This window comes from Lolium perenne, chromosome 4, assembly GCF_019359855.2.
Source record: "Lolium perenne isolate Kyuss_39 chromosome 4, Kyuss_2.0, whole genome shotgun sequence".
In the NCBI taxonomy this organism is placed as follows: domain Eukaryota; kingdom Viridiplantae; phylum Streptophyta; class Magnoliopsida; order Poales; family Poaceae; genus Lolium; species Lolium perenne.
Genome location: NC_067247.2, coordinates 28,334,967 through 28,351,928, shown reverse-complemented (window position 1 = coordinate 28,351,928; position 16,962 = coordinate 28,334,967). Strand labels below are relative to the sequence as shown.

At 45.7% G+C, this 16,962-nt stretch overlaps 2 protein-coding genes across 2 annotated transcripts; one reads left to right on the top strand and one right to left on the bottom strand.

Annotated features, from left to right (window-relative positions):
- Window positions 1-2,464: 2,464 nt before the first annotated feature.
- Window positions 2,465-5,354, top strand: LOC127292014 (uncharacterized). Its single transcript, XM_051321362.2, has one exon. It carries the CDS (start codon window positions 2,465-2,467, stop codon window positions 4,934-4,936), a length of 2,472 nt encoding a protein of 823 aa, XP_051177322.2. The 3' UTR covers window positions 4,937-5,354.
- Window positions 5,355-5,406: 52 nt separating this feature from the next.
- On the bottom strand, window positions 5,407-13,414 carry LOC127292013 (uncharacterized). Its single transcript, XM_051321361.2, has 9 exons — window positions 13,043-13,414; window positions 12,877-12,972; window positions 11,431-12,609; window positions 9,367-11,067; window positions 8,126-9,283; window positions 7,630-7,734; window positions 7,256-7,345; window positions 6,472-6,582; window positions 5,407-6,393 (listed from the first exon to the last, which is right to left on the bottom strand). The coding sequence occupies exons 2-9, from the start codon at window positions 12,934-12,936 to the stop codon at window positions 5,902-5,904; spliced, it is 4,896 nt and encodes a 1,631-aa protein (XP_051177321.1). The 5' UTR covers window positions 12,937-12,972; window positions 13,043-13,414; the 3' UTR covers window positions 5,407-5,901.
- Between the last annotated feature and the right edge of the window lie 3,548 nt (window positions 13,415-16,962).

Sequence of the window (16,962 nt, the reverse complement as noted above, 5' to 3'; positions counted from 1 at the left end):
GTTGCATTAGAGGGGTTTATATCGGGGACCCATGATCTAATTGCTATGATGAGATATTTATGTCTTAATGATTCATATACTTGCTCATAAAATGGCTCTAGGACCCATCATAAAGGGTGTACTTGCTCATATATATGGCTGCACCTAATTTAGGCTCCGCCCCTAAGGGAATGAAACTTGACAAGATATTTACCACGTTGTGTAGAACTCTAAATGCTAGTAAATCCATGCCGTTCTCGGGAACACTTGTCACATATAAGTTCACACACACTTGATCTTGTCCTCTTGCTTCATAGAGTATTGGGCTTTCTCTTATTGAGAGCATTTACATATTGCTATTTACTTTCAGTTCTTTATTTTATTGCAAACTATACACTAAAAACACCAAAACTACTACATCATTTTTAATATTTATTTGTCAAACTTGCTAACCAATACCTTCAGCTTCTCGTGCGTTTGATAACCTTTCCTATTGAAAAGTACTACAATTGATCTCGTGCACTTGGGAGCCATCTGGCGCGTGCGGCGCGCCGACCAACCCTCCTCCTTCCTCTCCTCTTTCCTTTAGTCCCACATTGCCTACCTATGTTGTCTAGTACCTCCCTTGCCCCCTATATATATAGGTCCATTGGGGAAATTAAATACACAATTAAATAGAGAAATATCTCTCTAGTTTCTGACTCCGTGCGGTTCCCCGAAGAACTGCATAGGACGGAGACAACTCCACCCGATACGTGGGAGCGCTATCGGGATCCGGATCCAGAATATTTACTTCCGCAACTTCGCTGGAACGGAGCCGGGAGCGTCGTTGAGCATCGTACGCGTGCGAAACTACGAGGTGTTGCGCCTGCGGTACTTGACGTCGGGGAGAGGACTTCTTCACGACCCTGAGGTCGGGAGTGACTGTTCGACTACAGCGTCCACGTTCTAGCGGACTTTAACCGCTATTGGTCTATGAGGGTACGTTACCGATATCACCTCCATTACTGTATTACTACATGTATAGATCTTGGGCGTATTATGGTTCATGTATAGTTAAAAAAAATTGTTTTCTGCTGCCAGACCTAACAAGTGAGCTAGGGATAGTCGAGGTCCCAGCGTTTGGAACCTAATGTGGAAGGCGAGAGTCCCACAGAAGCTTCGTGTGCTTGCATGGCGGACGGCAACGGATTCGCTGGGAGTACTAACGTGTTTACATTGGAGAATCTCCACCGTCAACCCTATATGCGGCATATGTGGTTGCGAAAAGGAGGACACCCATCATGCGCTGGTGCGTTGTACACTTGCGAGGGCACTGGGGGAGCTTCGAGGCTAGTGGGCTCTCCCTCCCCATGAGGCTTTCTCGAACATCGAAACAGAATGGTTCTTCCATCTCCTTGGTTATTCCACGAAAGATGTGCAGACTAAGGTCATCTATTTACTCTGGCGAGTTTGGCATCATCGCAACAATGTAACTCATGGAGACGGGAAGGCTTCAATTTCGGTGTCTATACAACTTTTTGTGAATTATCATACCTCTTTTGCGGCGGTATCCCTGGGAGGCAAGGATAGTGGTCACATTTCCTCCTAGTCTGCGCCGTCTGAGGGAACGATCAAAGCTAACGTCGACGCCGGCTAGGTTGCTGCATCAAAGCATGGCAGAATAGGGGTGATTATCCGTGTCATCTAGGGCAGGTGATCCTCTCTGAATGAAAGTTTATTCATGTGTGCAGCAGTGCGGAAGAGGCCGAGGTGCTTGCCTGTCTAGAATCCCTTCGTCTTTTGATTAAGCTTCGGCGATGGACGGCGATATTTGAATCCGATTGTCTGCGTGCAGTTCACGTCTTATCTTCTGAAGAGGTTGAACAGTCCACGCGCTGGGCTCTTATACTAGCGGCAAGAGAATTACTAAGGATCTTTCGAGACATTATCGTCTCAAAGGTGGAACGCGTGAGCAATGGTGCGGCACATGTTTTGGCGCAAGTGGGAAAATCAAGCGTCAGTAGTATTTTATGTGACTTAGTCCCTGGCTGTGTTCGGGTTCTCTGGTTGCAAAGGATTGTAAAAACCTATGTGACTAATGAATAAAGCTCATGTTCCTGTAAAAAAAAAAGCTAATTTCAGGTAGTAAGAGAAACGACGAAGCCTGGTACAAGGTTATGTGTTGCGCACAGCGCACGCAAGCTCTCCTAATTGGTATTTTTTTCGCGATTAAGGAGAGAAACAGCGCGAAGCCGGGTACAAGCTAGGCCATGTGCAGCCTAAACCGACTACGAATAAAGTTACAAGGCGAGATTAGCCAAACGGATCCTTTTCATCCACTATTATTCCAACTTTCATACAATCCTACTTATGATTTCTTAGAGATTCGCAAAAAAAAAAAACTTATGATTTCTTAGTTCGTGTTCGCATAGGAACCCAGTATCGTTCTCCTTTATTTGCTTCACACGGTTTAAGTTCCTGTGTGTCAATCAAATTTAGAACCATGGCTAATCAGCAGGACGATGGTACCTCGCCGCTGTTGCCACACGACGTCGTCACGGAGATCTTCGCCTATATGCCCGCCAAGTCAGTCGGCCGCTTCCGGTGCGTGTCTCGTTCCTGGGACGCCACGCTCTCGTCGGCGCTCTTCGTCAGGCTCCACCTCCGGCAAGCCAACAACGGCGACAAGCCTAGGTTTTTCTTCAGCCCGACGTTCGAGCCCGAGTCCACGTCCAAGTACCAATTTTACGCTTGGCAGCCTGCAGGCACCCCGGCCGTCAGGAAGCTCGCCCCCAACAACTTCTCGCGCCCCGCCCCACTCACCAAGCCACTCCATGGCATCGTGCTCCTCCGCTGCGTCAACGACGGCGGCTACTTCCTGTGCAACCCATCCACCGGCGAGGTGCATCCTCTACCCGACAGCCGAGCGCCATTCAAGATGAATCCCGGTTGCAACCCGATTGATCTGCCCTTCTACCTCCAAGTAGCTTACGGCTTTGGTTACTGCTCCGCGAATCATCGGTACAAAGCAGTCCGTATTTTCAGTCAAGAGCATAAGGGGGCCGCCCCGAGCTGCGAGGTCTTCGTCCTTAACGGTGACACGGCGGCGTACTGGCGACCCGCCGCCTCACAGCCTCCGATGTGCGTGGTGGAAGAGGAGAACCCAGCCGTGTTCATGCACGGGCGTCTACACTTCCTGTGCCGGGACGATGGCGTCATCCTCACTTTCAACGTCGGCGACGAGACCTTTGCTACGCTGCTGCAGCCGCCGTGTCCTCCGGGGAAGGCTCCTCTCAGGATGACCGAGCTGGACGGCTGCCTATGCGTATTTCGCAGCGACAAGGATGGCCCTTGCCATGTGTGGCTGCTGCGGGATTACGTGGCACGACGGTGGGAGCAGCTTTGCTGCATCGACCCAACGGCTTGGCCGGAGCCGGAGAGGACGCAGCTGCGATCAGACTGGATAGCTCCGCTCGGGATGTGTAGCTGTAGCGGGGGCAATGGATCACACAAGAAGATTATGTTGGGCACAGGTACCTGCAAGGTGTTCACGGTGGACCTTAGTGGCGAGGGGGTACCAGAGATTCTTCTCAAGGCGGATGAGGTCATCGCTGGCGATTTTGATGATACCTTCAATTACCCGGCGATTGGATTGTTTGAAGAGAGCCTCGTTACCTTGGGCAACACCATTGAGGATATGGTGTTTTCTTCCCCGGTGACCAAAGCTTGGTCCGACGTCCTCAAGTGGCTGCCTGCACGGTCCGTCTCGCAGCTGAGCCTTGTGTGCAGGGAATGGCGCGCCATGGTCACCACGGAGCGTTTCGTGCGATCGCACGCCGCCGTCCACGCGACACGCCCGCGGATCAAGCTCGTCAGTGACCCCTTTCTGGGCCGATTCACTGACCTGGAGGATCACATCAACTATCCACACTGGCAATGCGCCGTACCATTCGACAATCCAGGCATGTTACAGTGTTCCCAGCCTTGCCATGGCCTGAACCTAGTGAGCTGTAACGGGCGTGACCTCCTGTGCAACCCTACCACAGGCCACAATGAATCGGTATACATAGAAGAGATCGAAAGGGAAGACACGTCCTTCGCCGGTCGTATTGCGCTTGGGTATGACTCTGACTACGACGACCACATCTTGGTGTCCCTTGCCTATGAGGAGAAGAACATGGAGACTCGAGACTACAAGCTAGAGTGCAATGTGCGGTATCTACGACAAGGCTGGTTTCTGGCCGACCCTCCCCCGAGACCCGTGGCCATGGACGTGCCGCCCGTCTACGCGGACGGCAAGATTTACTGGGTGGTCGAGCCTAAGCTCGGTCCATGCTCCGCCGTGTGCGAACTGGTGGCGTTTGACATCTGGGACAGAGAATTTGAGGTCCTGCAGGGTCCCCCGACCCATGGCAGTGGTGGCCGTGTCTCCATCCTCGAGCTCTACGGCACCATCTGCATGGCGTGTTCTGACCAAGACAAGAACGCCATTGACGTTTGGAAGAGGAACGACGACGACAGCGACTGCGATGATGACGATAGCAATGGCGAAGACGGCGACAATGGTGGTGGCGACGACGAAAACAACAACGATGACAACAGCAACGGTGACGACGGCGACAATGGTGGCAGCGACGATGAAAACAACAACGACAGTCACTGCAACGATGACGACATCAACGGCGAAGACAGCAACGGCAGAGGCCACGACAACGGGGATTGGTGTTTGGAGTGCCGTATAGAGCTTGACAAGTTTTCGTCAGAGTACTCGTCACAACGGACGACGCTGCTATGCGTCGACCCAACTGATGGACGGATGTTGCTCAACTCCGGGACGTCGTTAGGCTACTACGATCCTAAGACGGCGGAGCTTGAAACAATCTACACAATTGTTGAGCCAGAGGAGTTCACCAAGCGTTTCTGTCCAGTTGTTGTCCATGATAGTCTTGTTTTCCCTTTTATGAAGCAACAGTAGTCCTGAACTTCGGATGATGTTCCTGTGGGAGGTAGATGGTTTGCCATCCTGTCAAGACATTATAGCATCAACACAACAAAAAGACAGTGCTAAATGCAGAAGCTCACATTTTGCTTGTACCCAGTGGAGGCCATCCAATGAGTTCTTTCTCCAGCAGTGATCGAATCGGGCATCATACACTACTCCTTAGTTTGTCTTTCGTGGAGATTGATTATTGTTTACATGTTTACTTTTCGTTCTTCTAGGCTATACTTATGCAGAGTCCCACCGCAAACTATTTTGGTAACATCTTCTTGGAGCAATATTTGAGATAATAAAGAACTCCTTTCCTTTTGCTGCGAAATTAATTCAATGCTTAAGAGGAGCCAATGACCTATCTATCAACAATGCATTTGATTCTTCTTTTCTGTATGTATGATCGGCCTGCTTAACACCTTAAGTGCCGCTTTGTCTGAGACTTGGAGGCAATCTTGTCATATGCTGCTGTAATATTTGCTGTTTCTATTCATTTCAAAAAACTGAATGCAATATTGCATCTATGTTCATCAACAGCACGTTGTGCCAGTTCCCGAGTAATACATGATGTATTCTTCATGTGTAGGCGCCAGAGTTTGATACTCCAGTATTACCCCTTTTCTATACAATTATTTGGCGAAAGAGGAACAGGCTAATATGACAGGACGGAGGCATAAACAACACAGCATCACGGACTTATTCTCTACAAGACAACTTACTGACCTCTCATCTTTAATTAGCCCCCGGGATATAAACAAAAAACAACAGGTCATGCAGCCTCAAACCAGCCTCCTGAAAACGGCCATGTCCTTTCGACAATCAAATCCCGTGATCGCCACTCTGATAAGTCATTGCTTCATGGTACATTAGTCCCACGCCTCAAAAACACGAAGGCAGCATAGCTTCTTGTAATGGTCTGCTTGGTCAGCTTGTGATACCCAATGTTTTCGTTACGGGACGCTGCAGAAGAATTCTTCTGCTCTGTCCAAGAAAAATGCCGGGATTTTCCTATGCAACATAAAAACAGCTGAACCTTCCTCAGCCCTTTGTTTCGGAGGCACATCGTCACCGGTCCGTGTTCCTCTGCCATCCTTCTGATTCTTATTTCTGTTTAGTCTGATGGCCCCTGAAACGCCTTTTCCTAAAACTGGCCGCATACCTTTGCGGCTTGATCGTATCGAGATGTCAGATTGCGAGTTTCTGGTATCCGGTGAGATACTATCACCAGAGTTATTGGCTCCAGAACCATCCACTGCAACGGAATCTGAAGCCAGTCCTGAGGCTCTGCAGGACCGAAGCAAAGAACGGAGCATATCTGAGCTTATTTCTTGAAGCACTACGCTTCTGTTCTGATCACAGCCATAACAAACAGCGGTGAGAGCAGCAGCCAAGATGGGCATCAAGTCGGGGTCGCTGAAGAAAACAAAAGGCAGGTCGCACACCTGTTTCTTAACTCGTCAGAACCGACCAACAGTCTCCAGAAATCAAGCAATACGTGGCTAGATAAAACAATTGGTTACCTTGTGGAGTATTGTGGGGCTCTTACCCCATCGAAGAACTGCTTGATTACCGGCATGGAACAAGGAGAAGTAGCCAAGAAGCAGTATAGATTCTAGCAGCAGTAAACCAACCTGGAAAATGAGCACACACTTACAGCTAGAATTACTCGAAAATATTTGCCTAGAAACTGGTACACCATTAGTACTAGTCAATTTCACTGGGTAAGCAGAAGAGAATTGAAAAGGAGCCATTTTAACACATAAATATTCCTTTTAAATTAATAATGATAAAATACCATAGCAGACCATGGGATAGAACTATCACTCTCAGTGCCAGAAATTTGCTTCATGCCCATCTCTGTTTTTGTAGAATGGTTGATAGTTTTTTTTGGTTGATAGTTGATACAGTGCAAACTGTTCTGGCTAGAAATGACAGCATCCCACAGTACTTAAACGACCACACATATCAGTATCCAATTTATTTTTCTACCAATTAGGAATAGCGGTCCAATGACAAAGATACCACAGCAATATCAGTAAAAGACAACAAGTAATAATGAACTCCATATGTTACTTGCTACCATCAGCCAAGGAAGAACTGATTTGCATGGAAAAAACTTAAAACTGAAAGTAACTACTACAATACTTGAATGAAACAATCTGGTTCAACAAAAATCACTACTTAAAAAGAACCATAGAGAGGGCCCTCCAGGGATGGACATCCAATAAGCACCATAGATAGCTCATGCAAACTGCTGAGATTACACGGAAAACATGCTTGTAAATGCAATAACCTACACATTACCTGATCATTTGGTACTCTCCAATTATTCATGCAATGACTCAGAAGAAAACTTATCAAATGAAAGAATTCCATCTTCAGATCTGATCTAGCCTGAAAATAATTCATAACCAGTAAGAAACAAGCTAATGTAGGTGGAAAAATAGATTATTAAGATCTTCAGGGCTCCCACATTAGGATGTTGCCACTTTGCCAACAACTAATTCTGCATGAGATCCTTATGGATGACTAGTATCTACTGACACTATAAATAGTTCAAGGTTCTTTTGTTTTGCCTTCCTAGGCTACATTTTGGAGCTCGAAATTCATCTACTCAGAATACGAAACAAGCAAGAAGGCAGTAACAATGATACCCAGCCCTGGATACAACTGCTTACCAGCATGCACTGCAGAAGGGTGATATCCAAACATGCCACATTGTTCAAAACTTTCAATACACCAGTGGCAACTTCTTCAAAATTTGATGGAAGAACCGCTGAAGCCTGAAAAATTCAGCTGTCATTTTTCTAGCAAGAAAAAACTAACAATATATCAATGCAACCAGCATTGAAATTGCCTGCTAGGTACCCAAAAAGCTATTTTATATGGTATCAAAAGATTTTTTTTTTCTCCTTACATGCTACTAAATCTTAAGAACAATAGTATGCCAGTAAACAACAACCCTTTTGGCATATTTGGTGTTCATGAAACAAAAATGGCTACTACTTTGGAGCTGAAATATCTTCAATCCTATATATCAAAATGCATTGCTTCTATAGACATCCCAATGCAATCTTGCAAAGCGACTCTTAAGGTCTAAACACTAATTGAGTTTGGAGATAAAACAACATTTCTGAAGAAAGCATTGCACCTTAAACAAGCAGAAACACAAACCTGGTCGGATGATGATCTGTTGTTTGCCTGCAGCAACACTGCCGTCAAAAGTGAAGGCAGACTAACCAGGCCTGTCTCAGCCATGGCAGAAAGTACAAGCACCGCAGGTTGTTTCAGATTTATTTCATTGCCTTTTCCAGGACTTCCATTCATAGCTGTACATTTATTATTCATATTTCTTCCCTCAAGGCGACCATCCACAGTATTATTTTCATCTCTCCGAGCAAAAAGTTCGGAATGCTGATCTAATGTATCTCCCAAATGAGATGTTTGTATTTCGGATGTAGATTTCGAATTTTTTGAGCCAGAAGAGAAACCTAACAAATCTTTCCTAGCTTCATCCAATGATCTTCTATCTCCTAGAACGGAACACTCGTGTTGTTCCGCGGACTTGTTATCTTCAACAAGTACACTAAACCCGCAGTCATCACATTTCGGAAGATCACAACTGGTAGATGGTAATTTGGCATCTCCAGACTCGTCCCTTGTCATCAACTGGTTGCCAAATCGTAGGTCTAGTGAACTAAGATATTCACATTCATGAGCTAGATTACCAGCTGGAATTCTGCATTTGCAGGACTCCCAATCGATGGCAGAGAAGTTCCCTGGTTTGGATGTTAAGACAGTCAGAAGGTTGAGACCGAATAGTATGGTTGATGGGAGTGGGGACCCTTCCACCTGGGGCCTATCATAAAGGGCAAAAAGATCTCGCAGACGATGAATTGTTTGATAAGCTACGATCAGTTCAATCAGACCCTCCTGCATTTGAAGTTGTTCGTCATCAACATATAAGTGGCCAACAATCACGGTCACAGTCCATAAAAAGCCATCTAAAACTTCACCAACTGTCTCCATGTTCTCTGTTGAAGTTTTACTTGACGGAAGATTCAAACTTCCGGAGTTTGATGCTGCCACCTTAATGTAATTCTCTAGGGATGCAGATAGCATGGGAATAATCGGAGGTAAAAGATTTTGTACTAGAAAATAGGTTCGATTAGCTGGAAGTGAGAGTAACACTCTCAGCAGGCGCAAAAGGTAGACAGTGACTGGACAAGCTACTGGCCTTGAAGTGTGTGAGGCAGGTAAAGCAGACCCAATGAAATCAAGCAAACCAACTAGTCTAGTAGCATGCAGTTCGAGATCCTTTCCTTCTAAGAACTGTTCAAAAATAAACAAAAAGGGCTATTAGTAACCATCTTTGCTATCATAGTATGGTACAATATGTAATCAATAATTAGTACCTTTGTCATGTCACCGACAATCAAACCAATACTCGCAGCACCTTCTTTTCTAGCTTGACGAAGTCTTTGCAAGTCCTGAAGCCATCTACTTAACTTACCTTTGGCAGCTCCTAGAGCAGCCCTATGTGCAATTCCTGTATTTTCACCTATGGCTGGTTCAACAAATTCATGCTTGAGAGCCATTAATCTCTGTCGTATCTTCTTAATCCTTCGTTTCATCTGTGTGGCATTGGATGATTTAACCATAGACTCTGCACTGCTGGCGTTGCCTACTATCTGTGAATCTTCACCACTATTAGCGGACGCAGAACGGTTTTGGCTATCTTTACTTGGGAAGCGGCGCTGAAAAGGTGAAGTCTGATCCCTAAAATCCATTGAAGCTCTCTCACGTATTTGTTCAAGGTAATACTTCCGGCGCTGCTCACTTTCACGGAGCTTTTCAGCTAGTTTTTGTGCTAAAAGTTCAGCTTCCTCCTGTTGCAATTTAGCTCTTATCTCTTTTCTCCGTTGCTGCTCAGCAGTCTTCGCTTCCCGTGCAGCACTAGATGCTTTGCGCTCCTCTTCTCTTCTAACTATTGCTTCTTCTTTCTTACGCTGTATTTCAGCAAGGCGCTGCATTTTCTCAGCTTCAAGGAACTTTCTTCGTTCCAATACAGCCTCTTCTCTTGCAGAGTCCTCCTTCTGTTTTGTTTTGATCACGTGTAGCTTTTCAGCTCTCCGCATTTCAGAATCATGAAGTTTCTGCCTCAGCAAGAATTTCTTAGTTTCATCATTCAGTGATGTAATAAAACGAACTTCGCTGACCTTAATACTCTCATCACCAGCCCTTTTTGCAACTTGGGCAAGATGTGCTTCATGACGAGATTCACCACGTTGATGCCTTGCATTCATTACTTCTCGAAGTTTTGAGCTGCGCACAGCATGTAATTCATTGACACGGCTTAACTTTTCAGTGGTACGTTGTAGTCTCTGAACTCTCTCACTTTCTAGTTGACTCCTGATCCGCAAAGCCCGTGCATGCTTTTCTTCTGCTTCTTTTTTCGTATCAAAGGCACTTCTTTTCTTCTTTTCAGGAGACATTAGCTTATCATGTAGAACACGACCACGCTCTGTTACTCTTCTGCCAACACCAGGGGAATGAGATGCACGGGAACTCCGAACAGGAGATTTCAGTATATCTTCCCAGTTTCTTTTTTCCTTCCAGGCATCCATCGACTTCCACTGTGCCGTATTTTGCTTCTCCTTTTCAAGGTGGGATGTACTCCTTTTCACAATATCCGTTGACTTCAGCCTGTCAGATTTGTTATCTGGCAATATCCTATCCTTTAAAGCGTGTTTAGTTATCTCAGATATTGGTTCTAGTGCCCCTCTTCTACTCCCAGAAGATGCAGGCATACTTGGTGGGAATGATCTACCGGGCTTGAATGCCTCCTTACTTTGTCTCTCTTCAGTAACTTTTTTCTCACTACTATCTGGAAGTTTCACCTGACTCTCCACTTTCAAACTGATATTCCCAACTGTTGCTGACGCTGTAGTCAGCTTTGCCGAAATACCTGAAACTTCTCCAGAAGAGCTGGATGAAAAGCTCTCTGCTGAGATACCAGCCTGCTTGCGTGCCAGTTCTAACTGAATCCTCTGGAAGGCCTCAAGAGATGAAGACAATATCTCTTGCCTGTGTGGTGAACTTGTCATCCGTCTGACCTGCATATACGATATATCGGAAAATGTCTCTTCACAACTTGTTCATATTATTCCAATACTGAGATACATACGAGAAACATACAGAATTGACCACATTCACCAAAACATCCTATAAACATCCGCACTTCCTTTTAGGGCTAAACCTATACCACACTTAACATAACTAACAAAAAAAAATATCACTAACATAGTAGCCCTGTTTTCTAGCATAAGTATTTTTCTGAAAATTATCATAAAAGAGATAAGAAATGATAAGAAGCAATCATATACGCATATTGCAAAATTTTGCAGACAAAAAAGAACAGGTGTAGTGTGAAAGTGAACAACGAGAAGGTATATTGATGGACTGAGGAGAATACAGACCTCCCAAGACAATGAATGAGGTCTCCGGTGGTCAGCTTTCACAGCCATTGGCATCTCTTCCTTTGGTAAACCAGTGGATTTCTTGGTGTTATCAAAATGTTCTGCCCTGGACTTCAGTTCTCGAAAATCAGATATAGCTTCATCAAGAACCAGCATAGATTCATTAATTTGCTCCATGTCACATTCCAATTCACAGAGTAAGTATAGTTCATCCACAGCTCTATTCAGATTCTCAAAAAGGAAACACCAAAGCCTCTGCCTGAATCTTTCTTTGCCCTCAGCAATTTCCCCTCCAAAATCTACAGGAACCATTGCATGATCATGAAGTAACGTTTGGCTTTCCGTGGATGCAACCGAGGAAGATGTAACTGGAACTTCAAGGTCATTGTTTGAGGAGGACAGGGAGACAGGGTCCGCTAAGGTAGTTGGACCACTAGCATCTATGGGACAATCTGGTATTTCACATATATCCAATGGATTTCTCTTATTTTCAGTGGGTGCCTCCACTGCATGAATCATGGTAGGAGACGTATCAACGTTTTGTACAGGATTCATCTCATCTTCAAGATTACTTTCATCTCTGGATTCATTTACAAACTGTGTAGCATCTTCATCATCCATGTACTTTATAGAAGAATTACTATCAGTGAAGGCGTCTGAGGGTATTGTTATACCTGGGACTTCATCAAAATTACCGAACTTGACAGAAGAGTTGGACAAAACACCTACTGGCTCTGCTTTTGGAGAGCCTTTGACATGATCAGAACGTTCTATAGGTTTTGCAAGACCACTTGAACAGTTGGGGGATTCATGAGGCACTGAAGGATCTCTGCGGTCAATCATGCCAGTTTTGGGAGGATCGCTTGTTTCTTGAGCTAACTGCAGTTCTTCACTGTTTTCTACTACATCCTGCGAAGCTGAAACACTGGATCCATTCGTCAGGTTACTAGCACCTACATCAACACATTCCTCACGGTGAACCTTAGTTGTTTCTCTAATGCTCAATTCATCAACAGAGACATTATTACTTGTGCTCTGAGGTGGGTACTGCAGCCTGTCATACCACCTTGAACTGTCACTGGTGAAGTTGGCCTGAGACCACGATGACGAGTTTGGAGTTTTATGGATGGAACTTCCTGAAGATCTCTGCAATGTGAATTTTGAGCTGGATCGATGTTTCTGTCAAACGAAATTAAAGCAAGTTAATAGCAGCACCAGCAGCAAGAGTGAAAACACGATAGGCGATAAACACACACACAATACAAGGTACATTTTGGAAAAGCCCATAGCCTTGGAGCATCTTAGATGAATCAAACTTGCCCTAGTGCCCCCACTAAAGACCTTGATCGTTGCATTTACCAACATGGTTACATTGAGTGTAGAATTTCAATCATCCTATGGACTAGAATCAACAGAGCTGGTCAAGTAAACGAGAATGTATCTCACCTTTTTCACCTCAAACCACCCTGATCCCAGATCGTCCCCGTCTCCAGGATCATTCTCCATCAGGGGGCAGATCTAGATGGTGCGTCGGGCGCGTACCTGCACACCGAGAAGTTGTGAAGGTCTGTTGGGATTTGGCTAATCGAATGGAGGAAAAACAACCTCATACCTCAAAACTCAATGGCCAAACACTGCGGCCGGGGTGGAGACGGCGGGAACACGATGCCCCGACGAGGGATGACGGGGACGGCGACGCGCGTGAGTGGCCGAGATGCTTGGTAGGGGAGGGGAATTGGGGGGAGGGGTTGAGGCGTCGGCGACGGCTCGCGTGAGAGGCCGTGGTGCTTGCTGAGGGTGGGGGTGGGGGCGGCGAGCGTTGAGGCGTCGGCGGCGGCGCGCGTGAGAGGCCGTGGTGCTTTGTGTGGGGTGGGGGTGGAGGCGCCGGCGGCGGTGACGCCGCACCGCTGCTAAGGTCGGCAGGACGGCAGCTGGAGGCGTCGGTGGTAACAGTAGGGGCTACTAGGACGCGTTGGATCCTCGGTCCGATTAGACTTGTGATCGGACGGTCATATTCAGTGATGGCCTCGGAGGCATCAGGGCATCTCTCCGCGGCCCGACGCAAACGGAAAACACCTTTACGATTTACACCATCTAAAAATGGTCTATATTTTAGTCAGAAAACGGAAGACGCAACGTTTGATCTTGTATTACTAGACGGTCCCGCACATCGAGGACATCGAAATCGAACGCCTTCGTTCACGTCCCCCTCCCTTCCTTTGCAGTCCAAGGACAACGCTGTCACCCCACTATCTCACCGCGACACCGCCTTAGGCTGGTGCCAATGCATAGCCTCACTCTCACCCGCCACGTCAGCTTTTTTCCTCACTCTCACCCCACTCTCACCCCACGGTGCCAATGCACAGGCTATAGTGCCAGCTTTAGTTCTCTCTCCTCCACGTCAGCTTTTCTCTCTCTTCAACATCAGCATTTCTTTTTCACATTACAACAATATAAATAATGCAAGGAAATTATTTTATTAAACTAAAATTGTTACCGATTACATCATAAAAAAAATTACATAAAAATCTGAAAAGATTACATACAAATCTGAAAAAATTACATAATCTAGGAATTAGCCCACACATGCTCCATCAAATCATGCTGGAGCTGTGTATACATCGGTATACATCGGTGACTCCCTCATTTCGGTGTCCATCTGAATCCTGGCTGCTAGGCTTGGTGGTGCATGGTGGTGTATTGCAGGGCCGACATTTGAAGCAACTGTCTCATAGATGTTGTCCAAATTTTGTCCACGCTCATTGTCGATGATCATGTTGTGCAGAATGACACATGCACGCATGATCAATCCAAGAGTACGCCTCGAGTAGGAGCGTCCCGGAACTGCTAGAATGTTGAACCTAGCCTTCAACACTCCAAAGGCACACTCGACATCTTTGCGATGCGCTGATTGAGCAGAAGTGAACACTCGCTGCTTTTCATTTTGTGGAAGAGTAACACCTTTCATGAACACCGGCCAGGAGGGGTAGATGCCGTCGGCAAGGTAGTAACCATAGTTGTACTCGTGTCCATTCACCGTGAAGTTCACTACGGGTGCTTCTCCCCTAAGCACATCAGTGAACAACGGCGACTGGTTGAGTACATTGAGGTCGTTGTTGGACCCGGCCACTCCAAAAAAGGCATGCCAGATCCAACGATCATACGACGCAACGGCTTCTAAGATTATGGTAGGGTGTTTGATGTTGATACGTCTCCGACGTATCGATAATTTCTTATGTTCCATGCCACATTATTGATGTTATCTACATGTTTTATGCACACTTTATGTCATATTCGTGCATTTTCTGGAACTAACCTATTAACAAGATGCCGAAGTGCCGATTCTTTGTTTCTGCTGTTTTTGGTTTCAGAAATCCTAGTAAGGAAATATTCTCGGAATTGGACGAAATCAAAGCCCAGGGGCCTATTTTTCCACGAAGCTTCCAGAAGTCCGAAGGAGAGACGAAGAGGGGCGACGAGGGGGCCACACCCTAGGGTGGCGCGGCCCCCCCCCTTGGCCGCGCGGCCCTGTGGTGTGGGGCCCCCGTGCCGCCTCTTGACCTGCCCTTCCGCCTATAAAAAGTCTCCGTGACGAAACCCCCAGTACCGAGAGCCACGATACGGAAAACCTTCCAGGGACGCCGCCGCCGCCGATCCCATCTCGGGGGATCCAGGAGATCGCCTCCGGCACCTTGCCGGAGAGGGGAATCATCTCCCGGAGGACTCTACGCCGCCATGGTCGCCTCCGGTGTGATGTGTGAGTAGTCTACCCCTGGACTATGGGTCCATAGCAGTAGCTAGATGGTTGTCTTCTCCCCATTGTGCTATCATTGTCGGATCTTGTGAGCTGCCTAACATGATCAAGATCATCTATCTGTAATTCTATATGTTGCGTTTGTTGGGATCCGATGAATAGAGAATACTTGTTATGTTGATTATCAAAGTTATATCTATGTGTTGTTTATGATCTTGCATGCTCTCCGTTATTAGTAGATGCTCTGGCCAAGTTGATGCTAGTAACTCCAAGAGGGAGTATTTATGCTCGATAGTGGGTTCATGTCTCCGTGAATCTGGAGGGGTGACAAGAACCTCTAAGGTTATGGATGTCTTTGTGCCACTAGGGATAAAACATTAGTGCTACGTTCAAGGATGTAGTCACTAGTTACATTACGCGTAATACTTAATGCAATTGTCTGTTGTTAGCAACTTAATGCGGAGGGGTTCGGATGATAACTTTGAAGGTGGACTTTTTAGGCATAGATGCAGTTGGATGACGGTCTATGTACTTTGTCGTAATGCCCAATTAAATCTCACTATACTCATCATGATATGTATGTGCATGGTCATGCTCTCTTTATTTGTCAATTGCCCAACTGTAATTTGTTCACCCAACATGCTGTTCGTCTTATGGGAGAGACACCTCTAGTGAGCTGTGGACCCCGGTCCAATTCTCTTTCTTGAAATACAATCTACTGCAATACTTGTTCTCATTTTCTGCAAACAATCATCTTCCACACAATACGGTTAACTCTTTGTTACAGCAAGCCGGTGAGATTGACAACCTCACTGTTTCGTTGGGGCAAAGTACTTTGGTTGTGTTGTGCAGGTTCCACGTTGGCGCCGGAATCCCTGGTGTTGCGCCGCACTACATCTCGCCGCCATCAACCTTCAACGTGCTTCTTGACTCCTACTGGTCCGATTAAACCTTGGTTTCTTACTGAGGGAAACTTGCCGCTGTGCGCATCACACCTTCCTCTTGGGGTTCCCAACGGACGTGCCAACCACACGCATCAAGCAAATTTCTTGGCGCCGTTGCTCTGGGAGATCAAGACACGCCGCAAGGGGAGTCTCCACTTCTCAATCTCTTTACTTTGTTTTTGTCTTGCTTAGTTTTATTTACTACTTTGTTTGCTGCACTAAATCAAAATACAAAAAAATTAGTTGCTAGTTTTACTTTATTTGCTATCTTGTTTGCTATATCTAAAACACAAAAAAATTAGTTTACTTGCATTTACTTTATCTACTTTGTTTTATTCTTGTTGCTAAAATGGCCAACGCTGAAAACACTAAGTTGTGTGACTTCACAACCACAAATAATAATGATTTCTTATGCACACCTATTGCTCCACCTGCTACTACAGCAGAATTCTTTGAAATTAAACCTGCTTTCTTGAATCTTGTTATGCGAGAGCAATTTTCAGTGTTAGTTACGATGATCTTGCTGCCCATCTTAATAATTTTGTTGAATTATGTGAAATGCAAAAATATAAAGATGTAGATGGTGATATTATTAAACTAAAATTATTCCCTTTCTCATTAAGAGGAAGAGCTAAAGATTGGTTGCTATCTCTGCATAAGAATAGTATTGATTCATGGACTAAATGCAAGGATGCTTTTATTGGTAGATATTATCCCCCTGCTAAAATTATATCTTTGAGGAGTAGCATAATGAATTTTAAACAATTAGATACTGAACATGTTGCTCAAGCTTGGGAAAGAATGAAATCTTTGGTTAAAAATTGCCCAACCCAT

What these genes read in the sequence shown, in the direction of transcription:
- LOC127292014 (XM_051321362.2), top strand. Translation starts at nt 2,465, where the DNA reads ATGGCTAATCAGCAGGACGATGGTACCTCGCCGCTGTTGCCACACGAC.
- LOC127292013 (XM_051321361.2), bottom strand. Translation starts at nt 12,936, where the DNA reads ATGGAGAATGATCCTGGAGACGGGGACGATCTGGGATCAGGGTGGTTT. An exon ending in GGTGGTTTGAGGTGAAAAAG is followed by an intron (nt 12,610 to 12,876) that starts GTGAGATACATT and finishes TTCGTTTGACAG; the next exon opens with AAACATCGATCCAGCTCAAA. An exon ending in TTGTCGGTGACATGACAAAG is followed by an intron (nt 9,284 to 9,366) that starts GTACTAATTATT and finishes ATTTTTGAACAG; the next exon opens with TTCTTAGAAGGAAAGGATCT.